The sequence below is a fragment of the Centrocercus urophasianus genome, unplaced genomic scaffold (assembly GCF_019232065.1).
Source record: "Centrocercus urophasianus isolate 14NV4802_14NV808 unplaced genomic scaffold, USGS_Curo_1.0 seq_13, whole genome shotgun sequence".
NCBI lineage: Eukaryota > Metazoa > Chordata > Aves > Galliformes > Phasianidae > Centrocercus > Centrocercus urophasianus.
Window position 1 is genome coordinate 15,384,665 of NW_024884475.1, and position 19,450 is coordinate 15,404,114.

The 19,450-nt window shown below is 34.2% G+C and overlaps 1 protein-coding gene across 3 annotated transcripts in view; it reads left to right on the forward strand.

Annotated features, from left to right (window-relative positions):
* SLIT2 (slit guidance ligand 2) overlaps window positions 1–19,450 on the forward strand; it is a 243,902-nt gene that overhangs the window by 188,351 nt on the left and 36,101 nt on the right. For 2 of the 3 annotated variants that reach the window (XM_042811974.1, XM_042811976.1), the window contains exons 16-24: window positions 4,387–4,461; window positions 7,421–7,564; window positions 9,536–9,679; window positions 10,349–10,515; window positions 11,367–11,499; window positions 12,855–12,923; window positions 15,740–15,811; window positions 16,031–16,102; window positions 17,408–17,479. In XM_042811974.1, the coding sequence (XP_042667908.1) occupies window positions 4,387–4,461; window positions 7,421–7,564; window positions 9,536–9,679; window positions 10,349–10,515; window positions 11,367–11,499; window positions 12,855–12,923; window positions 15,740–15,811; window positions 16,031–16,102; window positions 17,408–17,479 (948 nt within the window). The remainder of the gene's footprint in view (window positions 1–4,386; window positions 4,462–7,420; window positions 7,565–9,535; window positions 9,680–10,348; window positions 10,516–11,366; window positions 11,500–12,854; window positions 12,924–15,739; window positions 15,812–16,030; window positions 16,103–17,407; window positions 17,480–19,450) is intronic. The other variant, XM_042811975.1, reaches the window with a different exon arrangement.

A 19,450-nucleotide genomic window follows, 5' to 3' on the forward strand; every position in this document is an offset into this window, starting at 1 on the left:
CCCAAGCTCTCAATTTGCAGTCAACAAAAAAAAATTTGTTTCACTAAAAGATAATTCATTTTTGGTTACTGCACTTCTTTTAAAAAAATGCATTCAATCTCATTTGAAGGTATCGGTGGATTAAAAATGAACCATCTCCCTAAGAATGTTACAGAAGTTAATCATTCCCATTAATCTCTGTTAAAATCTTTTAAAATGAGAACATTACATTCAGATAGAATCTGTCTCTCTTCAATTTTCATCTTTTCTTCTTTTAATATTTTTTGCTGATAAAGAGCTCTTTTCTTTCCATTCTTTATCCATTACTTACCGTTCTTAAACTTTAACAGTCACTACTCAACTTTCTTCTTGATAAACTGTAAAGATTATGCTTCAACTCTTGTGATGTAAGAGAATTTTTAACAACCTTAAAATATTTTATAGGCGTGGTGAAAGTATTTCTGCATTTCACTTCTAAAAATGCAACTGCCATAGCTTCTGCTATTTGCCTCGCTGTTGCTTACAGCTTTTCCTTCTTTCCTCCTGTCATCTCTTGTTTTTGATGCATTGGAACAAAGATTGCTCTGCTTGGGACTTCAGTCTAGTTCTAGGGTCACTGTGGTTTCCTACTCACTTAATGACACATATGAAAAGAACAGCTAGTTAGCCTTTCTTTGTTTTAACCTCCAAATATGTGTTAAAGGTATTTAGAGCTAAATGACATTAATGCTTCTCTAACAGTGAAGAAAAAGGCTAGATTATTCTCTCTGGGGTATTCCTTACAGCTGAGACATTTGGAGCTTGGAAACAAAGATCAAAAGTGAAGAAATGTTGAGATTTCTTTAGATTTCTCTGTTAAATATTTGTTTTTCTCAAATAATTCATCTGGAGATCTCTGAAGTCCAGACTTCTTTGTGTCCCTTAGCCCAGAAGGCTGTGAAAGTAACAGGAAAACTGTAAGCTCTAAGAGAACTTTTATCATGGGTTCTCTCTGTGTAGATGGTATAAGGAACAAAATAATTATTTCCTTAGTCTGACAGAAAAATGCATCTTCATTCACAGTATCATAATGTGCAACATGAAATTTAATGGACTAAAGATGCTGAACTACTTTTATCTCCATCATTCTACAGCTAACGAAATGAAAGATCTAGTGATAAATATTGCTCATCTAGAGTTCAAGAAAATATGTTTCTTTTAAATCTGTTTTAAAATTATATCCTGAAAATAATTTCTCCTTTCTCTACTAATATCAGCTGGTAACTTCGGTGTTTCAGCTCAACAAACTGCAGGGATGACAGCAAAGTGTTCTGTAAAGGAGTTTGAAGGCATTTTTTCTAATCACGGGTTCTACTACCTGCTTACTTGCTTATCTGAGATGGCTTGAATATTGTTTGTACAGATTACAACAGCAAAAAAATGTAGCAACAAAAAACTCTATCTTCAGAGTAGTTTATTGTTTGTATATATATGTACACGTATATATACAGATCTAAAAATAATAATGAAGTTCAAGACAGATATTTAATTATAAAAGGTGAAAAAATGCTTAAATGAGCCAAGTGCAAGTTAGTTGTTTGCTTGTAATCTTTCAGAAAACCAGTCAAAGGCCTATCTAATGTGCTACTGAAGTATTTGAGATAGAATACTAGTCTGTAAAAGAATCCTGGACATCGGATATTTTTTAAGTATCATACCAATATACAAGAAAACTCATGAAACATTTGATTCAAGCCAGAGTTTCCAGGAGAAAGTCTAAACAAAATGAACTTTGGTACAGTATGTTCCATTTTTTTAATGTCTGTACAATGTATGATAATGTATCAAATCCTAACAAGATAAGCTTTGAAACATGAAGCACTACGGAATATCACTGCAGTCTATAGTCTTCCGAAAGGACTCAGTTCTTGTACCAGAATATGCATTAACAAAACAAGAGAACACATCAAATAAAACTGAAAACTAAACATTTAGACATCATCATCAAATGCTTTTTTGTTTGCTTTTTATGTTTTGAGAATGACATTTTAGTGATTCTCTATAAATAAACCAGAATCAAGTGTTTCTAAGATCTTTTCATGAAGCAGCAGGTAAGAACTATCATTATTATCTAAGTGCACTGGGCTCCAAAGGGAGATGGCATTGCATAAGGTAATTTTCTAAACATCTGTAATAAGTTTTATTTCTGTGTATGTGGTATCACTTACCTAATAGTAGAACAAAAACTTCTTGCACAGGTATTTAATTATTCTAGATCCAAAGCCAGCAATCTCCAGCTACTGAAATGCCATGTTGTCATTCTTCTGACCATAAAACTGTAGTTCATAACTCTTGATGTCCCTTTTTTGTGGATCTATCCTCAGTGATAATGCATGTTTTGTAGTGTCATCATACCCATAAAGTCAGAGAGAAGATATGATTTGTGCTATAGCTTAACAAGAGACAATACTGTTCAACCTGTGTTTCTTTTCCATCATAGTAAGCTATAGAGAAACTTCTTAAACACTTAGAATCTTCATAACAATTTGCTCTGTAACATCAAAAGCACTCTAGGATTATTTAAAATAGAATAAAAGAAATACATTACAGTAAGAAGAACTAGTTACAATACAAATAAAAGATTGAGAACTATGTAGGTAGTATCTGAAGAGAAGAGGCTATAGTGGTGTTACGCACAGTAAAGATGAATGAGTCCTACTGGGCACTGCTTCAAATTTCATTTTGGGATGTATGTACAGGTGTGTGGTAAGTTATATGAAATAATTGGTTTCCAGTATATAACAATAACAAAATACTAGCTAGAATGCTGCATTATGAATTTCAGTTTCCAAAATGAGTGTGGATCGCCTGTTTGAGGAGAAAAATAATCAACAAGATGACATATGAGGGAAAACTGAAAGTATTGAAAGCATTTATGTGAAGGAAAGTTAGGGGACAAACATACTAAGTTATTTTTAATATGTAAAGGTTTGCTACATGTAGATAGAAATTTCATTTTTAGTGGAATTAGAATTTTTTGCAAAGGTTCCTTAGAATTAAGAGATGTCTTCACAAACAGATAATTCTACTAGATGATATAGCACTTAAAATATGTGAAAAAGCCAACTTTTATTGAATGTTTGGTATTTCCACTGTTGAAACATGGGGGAAAAAAAGACTGTTAACAATGATAATGAAACCTTGTTAAATCACATTGATTCTTTCAGCTAAATTTTAGAGGTGGTAACTTTTTTTTTTAAATAGAAGTCCTTTCTACTCAGTACAGTATATAAATGTCCAACAATTGTACTGTCATGCCTTCAGATTTACAGTCTTAATTTCCCTTCTGGCTATCATTGAGTGTGAGCAGGAAGGATGAAGAAGCAGCGCTGTATTAATTTTGAAGGTTGTTTTTTTTTTTTTTGTCTTTTCTTGCAATAAGGTAATTTAGAAAAGCATTCTCATTTTGGAATTATTCTGAATTCCATTTGACAGTGATTTTTCATCTCTTCATTCATTTCCTTTCTGTTTAAGATTTTTAAATAACAGCTGGATGTGCTTCCTCAACAAGATTATTCCATTAAAACATATACAGCGTCTAAGACTTATAATTTCCATTTTCTATACAGGAGATGAAATAAGAGACACTGGGTCAGGGCACACATTTTTTTAAATAGATGTCCCCTAACCTAGCAGCTGCTAAATGTACACTGTGCTAGAATAGTCTTGATACCTGGACAGGAAAGATAAAAATCCATGTGACTTTTCAGGCTAGTATCTGCTACTTACTACACTTTTGTAGTGTTACAAAGCAACAGTTAATACTCTCTTGCACAATTTGTTTGTTATATTTAGTGGTCTGAAGATGAACCATGGCCAAAGAAATGTTTTTAAATTCTTCTGAATGCCTACACATTGTTTCAGTCTCTATTTCATAAAAGTATTGAGAATAAAGTAATTATTTCATTCTTGTAAATAGTGTTTTGTGAGCACCTCCAGATGTCTGGCAAACTCCACCTGATATCCCTTAAAGAACAGTAAACTAATCTTCAGTCGTTTATATGTACTTCTTGAAGATTTTTATTTATAAGTTGCCATGGAAGTCTTCCCTAGCTACATTTGTGTTTTTCTTCTCTTGAAAGAAAATTTAAAACATCTTCTTATATTTTTCTGCAGTGTTAGCTGTATGCTACTTTGTAATCTGTTTTTGATTCTGTATTTCTGATGAATGCCTAATTTTAACTAATGAGAATGTTCATTCACGGGAATTTTCAGAATTAGAAATGTCAGTGTATGTTGAATTGTTCTTCAGGTACCAGTATTAAACAAGTTATTCAGTTCTACCATTCCGAAAAGCTCCCTTAGTGTGGAATGGTCTTTAACAATGCTTGAATATTTTTTTTCTGAAATTGATGTTATTTCTTGCAGGCGACTCAATAATAATGAATTTTCAGTTCTGGAAGCTACTGGGATCTTTAAGAAGCTTCCTCAGCTGCGAAAAATGTAAGTACCACTTCAATGATCTTGTCTGTTTCGATATCGCAGTAGTTTTAGTGTCGTCTTTCTCCACCTTTGATAGTTTATGTCTATTAAAGTTTCAATATATTCTAATGAAAAAATCAAGAATGGGTTCGTATCAGTCATTGAGGTAGATCAAAGCTAGCAGTCCATCTCTTCGGGACTAAGCAACCCGGTAACAGCCTCTCCTGGTGCACAGCTCCAGCAGCTCTGCTGCATGGTTCCGCCAGCTGGTCTGTTATGCAGCCACAGCAGGGAACTTGAGTATAAGCTGCTCAAAAATGGTTCCAGTAACCTTTTGTAACTTCCTGCGCTACTACTCCCTAACCAGGCAGTTTTGCCTCTTTCAGCACATTCAAGACATGCCTTTGATTCTGTGCTTCATTAAACTATCATTAGATGAGGGGAATATCAAAATTAAATGACTGAGAGAAAAAAAAAGAGAGAAGGTTTTGATAGTTCATTTTCACAGTTGACATTCTAAGAGTTGCTTGTAATCTTACCAATTGTAGATGTTAATAAACCTTTGAAAAGCTTTTCTTTCACTTCAGGCATGTGGCAGGCATTCAAGAGCAGATCATTTAGTTACTTAGTGGTTCTCTGCTCAATATTTTCAGGATTTAATTCAGGCATAAATACTAAGTGGAGAAAAATGCAAGTCAAATTAATGAAAATGATGCACTGCTTTATTAAATGCAGTCACCAAGTTATTACCACTTGTAAAAATTTGGTTTGTGCTACCAGTGACTAAAAACTCAAGGTGAGCAATACTAGTGTATAAACTTCTTATTAGCCTTGCCCAGATATGAGCTGGCTTAATTATTTTTTTTCCTTTGACCTATCCACTTGAGTATTCCATGATAATTTGGATCTGGGCTGAGGTACTTAAGAGAAAGAATACAGCAATGACTGACACAGCAGTAAACTGGGGCTACAGAGTAGATATCCAGTTTTTTCATTCCTCAAAGATCACAGATTAGCACTTTTCACAGCTGTAAAATACTTAAAGTAGCATTCAAATACACCCACATCAATTCTTCGTATTTAAGAAAAATGGAAACTAGGGAATGGACTGTCAGTAATCAGATCTTTTCAGGCTATAAAGCTAGATTAGTCAACATCTCATGCTACCTAAATCTCATTTGCTGCTATTTAGTTCAGGAGGAAGTATTCAAGGCAAAAGAAAAAGTAAGTCGAATATTGATCAGTGCAGCTGTCTGCTGAACCCCTTAAAAGCTTTGAAATCTGTATAACTGAGGAGGAAAAAATTGGAAAAAATGTTACAGAAAAGTTAACATTTTATTAATATTCCATAGTTTTTTAATACAGCTAACAATTCTTAAAATATTCAATTCAGAGTATGCCTAATCATGATTGCAAAGCAGTGAGGTGTTAGAGAGACACTAGTAAGAGTTAATTCTGCATTTGCTTGAAGTTCATGTTTCTTCTGCAAGTTCAAATAGGTGCAGAGGTCATTCTGCACAAATGACATTGAAGAATTGAGACCTAAATGTTTAATTGATTTGATGGTTCACAAGTAATAAAGCAGACATATCATTGATTAGCCATGCAGCATTAATCCTTAAAATAACCTTTGAAATATCCCTTAAAATGTGTGGTAGATGGAGTAATGACTATGTTATGCCACAAACAAGGAAGATTTTAGGAAACTAAGGGCCTGACATCTCTAAGTCGATTGAGATGAAAAATAATTAATTCCTTGCTTCCAGCTTTGTGCAGCAACTTACAGGAGACTGAACAGCTTCACCTTGAAACTAAGTGAAAGTGATTATTATATCCTTCATCACAGGCAAGGTGTATGAGAAATTACAGCTAGACTAGAGATGAGTAGTCAGCATTCAAACAAAGCCACACATCCTTTTTTCTATGTCTTAGGTGATGGCACCAGTTCATGCTGGCAAGCATATGAATTTTTACTGTAACTATTAATGTGTTTCTCACGATAAATTAAAATAATGCTCTTGTAGAAGGTGCATCAAATAATGTTTGGTTCTCTTTTCAACATCGCTCATTCTGTTAAGTAAAAACTTTTGAGTTTCATTGTATTTCAGAATTTCTCAGCACATTTAAGAGCTCTGTAAAAATCCTCAGTGAATTGTGACACTGTCTAGTGTGTAGGTAAATAACTGTTCTGAACAAGATACAAGTGTAAGTAAGTATAAATAGACTTACTTTAAAAACAAGACAAGAATAGAATGAAAAATCTTTTTAAAATGTATATTATTGTGTATGCACGCTTATTGTATATATAGAACAGATACTCTCCATTTGGGATGTAATTTCCATATTTGAACTAAAAGCCACAAACACTAAAATATTTTGGCAGTATCTTAAGATATTTTCTTACATTTTGATCCACTTTGCATGTGAATTGCAGATAACTGAACTATCTATCTTGTTTATAAAACCTTATTTTCTACGAATGTCAAAATGATTAACATATCATTTACTGTTTTCGTTCACACATTTCATTTACATATGTTGCTGTTTATACTATTTTCTTACATCTGTGTCTGTTGAGATGAAATAAAGAAATCAGAGTAGTTGTGCGAATTCTCGTACAGTACCACTTCATTAATTCATCTAATAATGCTAGAAGGACTAGAGACAGAAGATGTATATTCTTTCACAAGATTGGGGATTTTTTTTTTTATGAAAAGAGAAGGAAATTTTTGTGTGGCAGCAGCATGTGCTGAGCAATTGCAAACAATTTCCAAAAACTGCTGTGAAAATCTTTATTCATATAGTCAGCAGGCCATTAACTTTTGTTTTTCCCAGTTCTAAGTTGAGCAGTATGTTCATTGCTTTTATACAGAGACTTAATATCTTGAAATCTACTTAGTCTTTAATATTTAATAGTTCATTTGGGGTATTTAATAAAAGAAAAACATGTTTATCTCTTGTTTCTGCTAATGTGTAATAGAAACCTGAGCAATAACAAGATTACAGATATTGAAGAAGGTGCATTTGATGGAGCTTCTGGTGTCAATGAACTATTACTCACTAGCAATCGTTTGGAAACTGTTCGAGACAAAATGTTCAAAGGACTGGAAAGTCTTAAAACACTGTAAGTATGATTATTTGAGTGCTCTTATTTCTTCTTTTCCTATTTTTTTAAAGTAATTATTTTAATAGAAAGCACTTTTATTTATTTATTTATTTATTTATTTAAATTCTTTTAATTTGTCTTTAAAACTTTGATTTTGGATTAGCTATGGATTACTCAAGTATATATTAAGTCTTTTTCCTATTTCACAGGAAGGTTCTAATAAAGAATATGAATTTTTTAATTATTGATATAATATAGCTGAAGTTCTTCATTGTGATTATTAGACTACAGAAATTATGTTCCCTCTTAAATGATGAAGTAGTTGAGAATAGTAAGCATCCAACTGCGAAAACAGAAATGGGAACTGAAATGTGAATAATCATCTGCTTAAAAGCAACAGAATTTTGCATTGGAATTAGACATTTCACGTAATGGAATCTGATTCAATCCAACTCAATTTTGCTAGAGGAAAAAATGATTCCGGGGGATATTGAAACATGGGAAATGATTTTCTCCTAAGTAATTTTAATGGTATTTCAACAGCGAATGGAGGAGTAAAAGTACTATAGCTTGAACTTATTTCAATCTTTCCATGAAGGTAGTTTAGCTCTTTCCACTCCAAAAAAAAAAAAAAAGATGTTCATACAATCTCCAGCTTCTTTGCATTCTTCAGCATCAATCCTTTTGATCAGCAGCTCAGAGCCAACATAAATGGTCTCTTGGGCTTCAGCTGTCTGAAGATATCGGGCATTTTTAATTTTTAATATATCAGACCTATAATATACAACTTTTCATTTAAAGCTGATGAATTTGTTAAAAGCAGCTAGACCACAGTGTAAAAGAAAATTATTTATTTGTTGAAGGGCAAGTAGGAAAGCAGCAAACTTCAAAGCTCCTGTGTTTTCTAACAGATATATTAGAGATTTTAAAATAGATGTTTCATGCTTTATTTCTGTAATTTTTACTAGGTCCTGGAATCATGCTGAGGAAGAGTCTGGGTAGCTTGATTTCTTTCATTTGAAAGATTTGAGAATGTAGTAGAAGTGCTTTCTATCTTTTATCCTATTAAAATTTAATGTGGAAGGGATCTCAGGAGGCCAGCCTGGTACGGACTTTTGCTCAATATAAATAGCAGTTCTGTACTCGCTCAGGCTTGGAAGCTTGAAGTATGGACTGCTGTGTGTCCATCAAATCCGCTGATTTGGAGGATTTCAGTCAGTTTTATTTATTGTTGATTACTGATTCTGTTACTGAAAGAAAAAAGCCAAATGATTAGGGAAATAGCCTCTTGCATTGGAAAACAAGTTTTTGTTCTCCACTTCTCTCCACACATGCTACACTCAGGTGCCAGGTGTGCACTCAGGTGCACATGCCAGGCAGTGCATGGGTCACTGTGGTTCCTCTAATGGTAGCAGTATCTTCAAGTCACATCTCTTGGCCTTTGCTTGGGCAGCAGTTCAGCTCTCACCCCTGCTCTCACACCACTTTGGCTCCAGGCCATACTCCAGGAGCTGCTCCTTTGGCTTCCGCCCATGCCTGGGCTGCTGCTTAGCACTGTCCCTCCTCTTACTCCAGGGTGGTCTTCTCAGCTTACCATCTCCTTCCTCCTCCTGCTATGGCAGGAATTGCTTCGTTTTACCCCCCACTTTTGCATTATTTTGAACTCGCAGGCTCTCTCAACTCATCTGATCAGTTCAGAAGCACTACAGCCTCCTCCTTGTGGTTTGTTTTTTGGCTGCAACAGGCTGATTGGCATGGAGCAATCCCTGACCTCTCCTCACTGAGGCCACCCTTCATGTTTATACCTAGTTTAGCTTAAACATTTGCAGGTACATTTTTTTAATTTTAATCTCTTTGGTAGAGTACACAGAGGAAGTGTTAGGTGATCCATGTTACTTGAAATTCAGTTAGCAATCAGTGCTAACACCAAACATCACTGAGTGCTTTGACTAGCCATAAGCTGGAAAATGCTGAACTTTATTTCCTCAGGATGCTGAGGAGCAACCGTGTGAGCTGTGTGGGGAACGACAGCTTCACAGGCCTGAGCTCTGTCCGCCTGCTCTCGCTGTATGACAACCAGATCACTACCGTGGCACCTGGCTCCTTCGATACCCTGCATTCCCTCTCTACATTGTGAGTCATATCTGTGTCCTTTTTAAATGCAGTGCATATGAGGGAAGAGGAAATTGGGTGAGAAGTTGCCAGTCAGTTTACTGAAGAAATGCTTTCTGTGGGTAGCATCATTCAGGAGCTTACTTAAACCTCATTTTACATAAAAAGTGACATTTTGCACTGAGTGACTAATTTGTGCATATTAAGGGTGGCATGTTTATAAATAATGGAATTGTCAATATGCTTTTGCTGAAGTTAAGAGATGTGAAAGACTTCTATAAGTAATTTCATTTTTATAACTGGCATGTAATCAACTTAGCTGTCACTTCAGATAGGAAACTTATTCTCTGGAGCAAATAAAAGATGGAAATCTTGAGATGACAAATTAATGGAATAGCTGTTGTCAGGTTAAGGCTAATAATGTAAAGTAATCAGCCTTCATCTTTATATGAAATTATTGTATAATCAGTACAGTGTGGCTTGACAACTAGGTAAGTCTTTGACAGTTTTAAATTATTTCTAAATGAGCTCTATTAGAATTTACTATGTGGAGCCTAAATTACAGCTTTTAACTATGGTTTGTACATACTGTTATTTGAAGACCTGTATTTAGGCTTAGCTTTTTGAAAATAGAGTACTTAGAATGAAAAAAAGTTCTGTCATGAGAGGTGAACTTTCATGTGGTTCTAGAAACCTCTTGGCCAATCCCTTCAACTGCAACTGCCATCTTGCGTGGCTTGGAGATTGGCTGAGAAAGAAACGCATTGTGACGGGAAACCCTCGCTGTCAGAAACCTTACTTCCTCAAAGAGATTCCTATCCAGGATGTGGCAATTCAGGATTTTACATGTGATGATGGTAAGAAAATTTATATTTTGAATTTTACAACTTCAGCTTTCATATGAATAATTTCATGAATTCCATGGGGCACAAAGTAATGTTCTTTAAATTGAGAAATAGTATTCATTAAATCACTTCATGAGTTTCCTACTCATTTACTTTGTCAGTTTATAAACCTTTCACCCACTTTTAGAAAATTAGCAAGCATATGGCTATAATATACATACTTTCAAAAGTTTTTTTCACTTGTGTTCTGTAATGTAATTACAATTAAGAGATAACACAAAGTAAATTAAATGCTGTAGTTCAAATGAGAATATTTTCGAATGTTAATGCTCAAATCAATCACTCCTTCAGACTGCTTGATGAGTTATCGTGATTTTTTGCTTAGTTTGTAACTTCCAGAATTTCCGAATTCCCCTCAACCCTTATATAAATAATGGATATCTTGCATCTCTCTCACATGCACTTCCACGTATTGAATTATTAGTTTGTTAGTTTCCAAAACTGTAACTTTCCTTTAAAGGGACTCCATTTATTTTAAATTATTTGCTTATTTTGAAAATTAGCAAATGTATATTACTTTATTATACTTCATTTTTAGTTGCATTCTTTCTTTAATGTTTTGGGTTTTTTTTTTTCCAAACAATAGCATTTTTATCTAGTAATCTAGTAAAACATCACTGTATAAGTGTTACTTGAAACATAAATTCTTGGAACAATGAAATGAGAACATTGTCCATTCATAGAGATATCACAGTGCAGAAATCTCATTTTTTACTTATGGGAATTACATGTAGGACACTGTAGCTAATCCTCAAATGTTATTTGCATAGCAATCTTAGCGTCTGTATGTTTTTAATGACCAGGAAATGATGACAATAGCTGCTCTCCGCTGTCCCGCTGTCCTGCAGAATGCACTTGTCTAGACACAGTTGTTCGCTGCAGCAACAAAGGCCTAAAAGCTTTGCCTAAAGGCATCCCAAAAGATGTAACTGAACTGTAAGTGGTGCATGTTTTTTTCTCTTTCATAAAAATCAATGTCATATATATGGTGTCAGGTTCAACAATAAGGGGAGCATCGAAGAATTTGCTTACATAAATCAGTTGAAATTTATTGATATACTGCTTTGTAGATATAAAGTCTTTCTAAGAATCTTGAGAACGCTGAAGTTATGTTTGAATTAGCAATGCTGGCTATATCTCAAAACACTCTAAGAATCCTCTGTTGCTGCAAAGCTTCAAAAATTTATAGAGAGAGAGTTATAATCACTCTTGGAATTTGTAACTCCTACAATTAAACATTGTGTGTGTCATTATATTACAATGGATTAAATTGTAGGCAAAAGTGAATCTGATTAATCTGTGAACACTACTCTAAATAGGAAGGAATGAAGTTCAGTTATATTCAAAAGCAAAAAAAGAGCCAATTTAGGTTAGATATTAGGAGGAACTTTTTCAGTTGGAGGCTGGTGACGCACTAGAACAGGTTGCCCAAGGATGTTGTGGATGCCCAGAAAGAGGAAGGCAATAAATCTAATTTTTCTAGTGAAGGGTAATTTATTACTGTCTTCAGTCCATAACATACTGCATAAGAACAGGCTTGTGATTTTTCTCGTATGATATATCATGAGAGACACAGGAAGAAACTAGAAAAGATGATCCTAATTACAGTCATGACAAATGAATTTGCTCATATTCAGAACCAATATCAGTCCTTGCTATTTCTACATTAAAGCACTACCTCTGAAATGTCAGGTCTTGTTTAGTCTTTACTGTGAGAGTGGGGAGACACTGGAACAGGTTGCCCAGTGAGGTTGTGGATGCCCCCTCCCTGAAAGTGTACAAGGCCAGGCTGGATGATGCTTTGAGTAACCTGGTCTAGAGGGAAGTGTCCCTGCCTATAGCAGGGAGTTTGGAACTAGATGAGGGTCATTTAAGGGTCACTTAAGGGTCATTTCCAACCCAAACCATTCTATGATTCTGTCATTCTTTTTTGTGATAGTTCAAGTCCACACTTAACATCACTTGCATAAGTCATACTTAGTTTTCACCAGTAGGTGTATGTGAAATGGAGATGATAATGTAAACATCTTAAGAAAGCATTTAAGAATTAAAAAAAGAATGCTGTGTTAACTACTTTTACTTCATAATCTTCATAGTATCTGATACAATAGTGTTTGCATCTGAAGCTCCAGTTGCCCTAGAAAACAGTGTTTGTACACAAGGCTTCTTCTAATGAGAACATTATGTATTCATTCAAAACTTTCTTCGCTGTTGGATTCTAAGATTAGTAAATGAAGATGCTATCATTTTAATGAAAAAAAAATGCTGTTTATTTTATTTTTCTATTTTAGATATTTGGATGGAAACCAGTTTACTCTTGTTCCTAAAGAGCTCTCCAACTACAAGCATTTAACACTTATGTAAGTAGCTTTAAAACAACTTGCTCTACTCATATGAAAACAAAATCAAAAAATCTCCTTCTTCGTTATACTTGGTTTTATTTTTAGAATGGAAAAAGAAAGAAAGGAAAGTATCTTTTAGTAAACATAACACTCAAATACATTTTGTAATGGAGGGTTTTTTATTGCATTGATTATGTCCAACATATGATATACTCAGTCGCATTTATAAACTGGGATGTTTATTCCAGTAATTACATCACAAAGTAAATAAAGTATTAAACTAGAAAAAGTTATAAAATTTTTAAAAATATGTTAAGGTATTACAATATTTTGTGACATAGCTCCATAAAGGCATTATAAAGAAAGATTCCATAGTATGCTTTATATAGGAATAGCAGGAGTAGCACATGCTACAGTTGTAATACTTGAATGTAACTGCTCTGAAACTTATTACTTCTACTTCATGAAAGATTTGAATACGATTTCCGGACTTTGGAAGAGTAAAATGAGAGAAACAGGAAGGCTGTCAATGTAAATGGCTGTAATTCTATTGTCTTTGTTAGCACTATAAAAATTTGTGCCAGCTGAGTTTGAACTGCATAACATTCTGAAATTACTTTGCGGTTTCAGTGTAATCGGGGAAAGAAGTAACAAAAGCAGGGAGAAACAAAATCCTTTAAATTTCTTCTTGACTGATTTTAGAGCACTGCTGCTAAAATTGAAAATAGTTTGGCATTCAAAACCAAGAACTTTATTTCCTTTACTTCTCTAATGCTAGCTAAAAGTGGCTGCGCTCACAAATTTAGAAAAGAGATATTTTCAAACCTTTTTATATTTTACAAACAACATCAGAAAAAAAATCCTGCAGTATTCTCAAATGTATGTAGGTCACTCTGAAAGTAATACCTCCTGTTTATTTCCATGGAAGCTGAACAGATACAAAGAGCTCGATAACATTAACTGATAGAACAAATTCTCCACTACAAAAAATGGTTTTTCAACAATGTCACCAACATTAACTACATTTTTGCTAATGTTGAAGCCTGCATGTTGTGCTCATAAAAATCTGCAGCAGTGGAGGTGACCCACTGTTGCCACTGCTGAAATGCACCACCACCATGACCTCAATGCACTCACATTCACTGTTTGGTCTCCTTACATGTTCAGCAAGCATCAATGAATATCAGTGCTGTAACATGGAGGAATTCAGAGACACACCTTTGCTTCACCCGCACTTCCATGGCAGGTGTCATTTTGTGAGACAGCTCCTTTGCAACAAAAAGTTGCAAAACAGAGTATTGGTGGGAAGTTTCAACCTCTACTGCCCTACAACCAACATCCACCTCTTACATCATGAGTCAATATGATAAAATATAATTACTTTTGAAGCAGCCCTCACATTCACTGTAGACCTTTCAGGAAGTCTCTATTGAACATATAGGGAAGTTAAGTAAAATCTAACTTGAAGCACACAGAAAATAAATGTTGGAATTTCAGTGCATAGAAGAAGCCAACATAGATTGAACTGTATGCATTAATGGTGTCACTGGAGAAAGGATATATGACTGGAAATGAAGTTAATTAGAATAACAATTACAAGGCTTCTATCACAGAGGTTAGGTAGTCCTGGTATATTTTTGACAAACATAGCCAGAAATCATATAACTTTACCTCTTTGTTGAAAATATACATGAACTACTTAGCAGACATCTGTAATACAAGAATTTATAGTTGAATCGTAAATAAAATACAAATGATATTAACAGTTTCCATTTATAAGACTTGTGTATCAGACACTGTTGTTATCTCTTCTGATTGTATCCTCATACAGCTGTTCTGAATTTGAGAATGTTCCCCAGCTGGAGGAACATTTCTTCTGTTTGGAAGACCAAAATACTATGCGTAATTTTCCTGTGGCCAAGCAAGGAATTATGACTCTGTTGAGATCCAGACTTACACAGACAATTGTTCATTTCTAATTTCTTTCTCCCTTAAATAGATTGCACTGTCATCCTTAGCTAGTATGTTTGCTATTATGAGTCAGTTGTCTTACATGCTTTCATGAAATTTCAAATGGAGAAATATGTGTACTGCATAGCTGCTTAGCAGTCAAAATATCAACATCACCTCAGAAACAAATGCTTAAACAGATTCAGAATTAAATTTCACCACCAAACTTTAGTGAAACTTTAGTGAAATCGCCAACAGAAAATGAAAACTATAGCAAAATATGAGACTCAGGAACAGGCATTATTCAAATTCAATACAGCTTCTTCAAAGCTTCTTTGAAGCTGCCAGTGTACCACTCCAGCTTCTATCATACTTGCACTTAAGATTTTATCCATTAGAATATCGAACAACAAGAAAGATGTTAAGACCATAAATCATATATAGTATTCTGTATAATAGTCTGGGCTTTGATGTATTCAGCCTACAGATGTGAAGTAGAATATTATATGATATTTACTCAGGTTTCATTAGGGACATGAAAAAAATGATTTCAACTTTAAACCATCACTTTTATTTCTATACTTGGGTCCATGTAAGATTGTATTATTAACTTAGTAGCATGGTGGACATTGCTGTTGTAAAAGAATGCATCACGCTGCTTTTTCATCTGTGTTGAAATGAAAGTGCTTTTCATGATCAAGCTAAATGCTTGCTGGGCTTGTGTATGGCATGTGAAAATAAAAATGTGTGCTGCTTTAAATATTGATACCAATGATGATGCTACTTCTACTAATAAAAGTAATTTGTCTGTCAGTTTAACTTACAGTGTTTCAGGACTCGGGCAGTCATTTTAAGGTCTGAATTTTTGAATTTATTTTTTGTAGAGATTTAAGTAACAACAGAATCAGCACTCTTTCTAATCAGAGCTTCAGCAACATGACTCAGCTGCTCACCTTGTAAGTTTAAACATGTAACATTGACACTAAAAACATTACAGTGTTTTTTGTCTTGAAAGAAAGGGCATTTTGTTGATATTAAAGCTTGCTTGTTGTAGAGGCTGTAAAATAACTTGTTTCCTAACGAGCTTTGTGTGCAAAAGCTGTTTATGGTCATGCTCTGCATTCTGTTTACTGAATGCTTGATTCACTTGCTGACAGTAATGTGTATGTTTTCAGAATTCTTAGTTACAACCGCCTGAGGTGTATCCCTGCACGGACTTTTGATGGGTTGAAATCACTTAGGTTGTTGTAAGTATTATTTTTAAACTATTATTATTTTCCAAAATTTTTATTTTGACAAAGCAGACACTGGATTTTAAAATCTATCAATTATTTGAGAAGTGATAATTATGTACTCACAGAACTCTAAATTTGTTCTAGGAGAGTATACTGTCAAAATGCTGCACAAGACATTAGATGATCCTGGACAATGTGTATACACTAAAGCATATGCTTATGACTTTTCTGCTTTTTAAATCTTGACTGTACCTCTTCTTGAGTTATGTTCTTGATTGTTATGATAATTAAATTCTAACAAAAATGTAGTATGCATAAATTTCTCAGTTATATATGAGGGTTTTTGCAGCTGAATCATGAAGATATTTATTCCAACAATTTCCGTGTTTCTTGCTTCATTTATTTGAGAGTATTTCCAAAACCATTGCATTATGATTAACTATTGAAAGCCAATAAAACAAATTTTTGATTCTAAGAAAACTTTCACTCTTAATGCTAAGAAAAATGTGTTGAAAGGACATTAGGAGAAGCAACAAAAAGAGAGCAAGCAGAATAAAAAACAGTCTGTCTGATTCAGTTTCAGTTTGTTATAAAAAATGATGAATTCTATATCAAAAAATTTCCCAGCTGAAAATGTAATTTTTGTCTCCATTTTTATATTTTATAACAGTTTTGTAGCTTAAATTAATTAAATGTCTCAAGCATTAATTTTTTTCTGTATCTCATATAACTTCATTTACTTTATATAAATACAAAAAACTTCACTTGTTAACCACAATTCTGTATACATGCAAATAAATGTATTTGTGTAAAAGGAGAGACTTTTATGTAGGAAGACCAGTCCCAGTATAGATGCTTAATAAGGTCTTTAGTATCCAATTAAGAAAACAACCTTAATACTTATTTATATTCATGAACAGTCAGTGCCTGTGTTTCCCATATAACTGTGAAAGATAAAAAACACATGAATAAAATTAGTGGGAATTTCAGGGAACTGATGAAAAAAGACAGAAACAACGATTCTTCTGACAAGTCTAAATTCAGTAAGCACTTTGCAGAAATACACTTTTGACAGACCTTTGTTCTTTGAATTTTAAAACATTCATATCATTATTAACATTTTTAATTAAAAATATAAGTTGAAAAAAATCAAGTAATAAGTAGGCAGCTGGTTAGAGCTTTAAAAAAAGATTGGAAACACAGAAGTACTGGAGAAAAAAAAAAAAAAGATTTAAACTGTTTACAAAAGCTGAAACTTTAAAAATGAATCTGCAGAGTTTTACCCATATATCTTATTTTATTTATTTTCTTTCTAAGGTCCTTACATGGCAATGATATTTCTGTGCTTCCTGAAGGAGCTTTTAATGATCTTTCAGCATTATCACACCTGTGAGTATTCAGATGATAATCATGTGTTTTACATTAAGTTTAGCAAATTGAATGTTGAACAGTGATAACAGTCTGCTCAGGAACAGCCCCATGCAGAAGCACAGGCTGGGTACTGGCCAGCTTAGCAGAAAAATCCTGGACCTCCTGGTGGGCAGCAAACTGAATGTCAGCTACATGCCCTTATGGCAGTGAAGGCTAAAGATTCTCTGAGTTAAATTAGTAAGTGGGCAGTAAGGTGATTAAGTAGAGTGTTCACTCCCTTCTGTTCAGCCCTTGTAAGGACAGTTCTGGAATGCACATTCAGTTTCTCCACTGCAAAGTAGGTGTGTACAAAACAGAGCAAGTCCAAGATAGGAGCAAGCAAGGTGGAGTGGACAGTGTGAGCTCTGTATTAGCTCTGTGAGCTAATTAAGGAGATAAAAGAGATTTTAAGGATGGACCTAGCAGCAGTCTTCAAGCCTCTAGTCTAAGAGAATTACAGCAATGACTGAAACAGATTTTTCTCAGAGGGTGCAAAGTCAAGGATAGAAGTCAGCAGTCACAATGTGCAATATGGGAAGTTTCATTGAACATAATAAAAAATTCTTCATCATGAGGGGTGGTTCAGCTTTGGAAAAGGTTGTCCAGAGAAATGGAGGAATCACCCCTCTGGGGATAGTCAGAACTCAACAAAGCAACCCTGCTCTGACTTTGAAGTGAGCTGTGCTTTGTGCAAGAGGTACTAATTGACCTCCAAAGAACTCTCCCAACCTAAATTATTCTGTGATTCTCTGTTGATGGTTATTAGGTTGACATTGAATGCATGGCATCTGATTACACAATCTCATCTGTGGCAATACTTCTGTTCTTAGTTTTCAGTGGGAACTCAGGGCAAGTTTCCTACCTACAAACCATAATGTGTTTATGGATATTTATTAAATCCTTGTTTGCAGTTGAGGAGTAAATTGACTGATGCCTTTAGATGTACTTGTTTTTTATTTTTCTGAGCAGCTGGAGTTTTAAATGATTATCTTCTAGTTCAGTGTTGGACATTTGCATTTAATTTTCTATTTCTCAGAAATTTGATGAGCCTGATTAAGCTTTAAGTTATTGATAACTCATTCAAAATCTACTATTAAACTAGCTCAACTGTATCAAATATCAGTAAGACTTAAACTTGATTGTCCTTGGTGTTATTTTTTTCTTAATGCTACTAATTATCCTTTCTGACATTCCTATTTTAGCAGAAAAGCTGCACTACCTCAATTTGGGCTGACAATTACTCTTGCAAATATGACCTGGGCAAATTATACATATTTCTTTTTACATGGGGAGTTCCCCATGACCCAGCCATATCACCAGGCCTTGTTTTTGTTACTACTCTGACTAAAGCCTGACTGAACATGTATATATGTACTTGTATATGTATATATGCAATTTCTGCTATTCAGCTGGAAGCATACAATTGTAATGAAAAGAATGTCCTTCTCAGTGTGGCAGAAAAGAGTTTCTGCAGTAGTTCCTGCCACCTTTGCATGCCATGGATTTTATTCTGTCTTGAAGATCCACTGATCCAAAGTTACTCAGCAGTCTGAAAAAAATGAGCTTAATGGTTATTGTATTCCTTGAAAGGATTATGGATATACCTTTAGAATAGCACAATGCTTCTACGTCCAAATCTGCATAAGATATAATTGTTCTCAGAGCTTTAAGACTATTTATGATTTCTAGCAGAAAAAAAAGTAGAGACTAAAAAAGCCTTTAGACAAATTAATTCCAAAAAATCTCTAGCTAAATTACTTTTTAATTTAAAAAGAAATCAAGTTTATTTAAAGAAATAGATTTGTTTTTGCAACGGGGGCAATTCTTACATAGCTCCCACTGAGTTAGGATGGTGTAGCTTTATGTACTTATAAAGGAAAGGTCTCTTACAGAAGAGATGTGAGTGCATTGGGAGAGCTCCAAAGAGGAAATAATTAAATCAAATTTGGA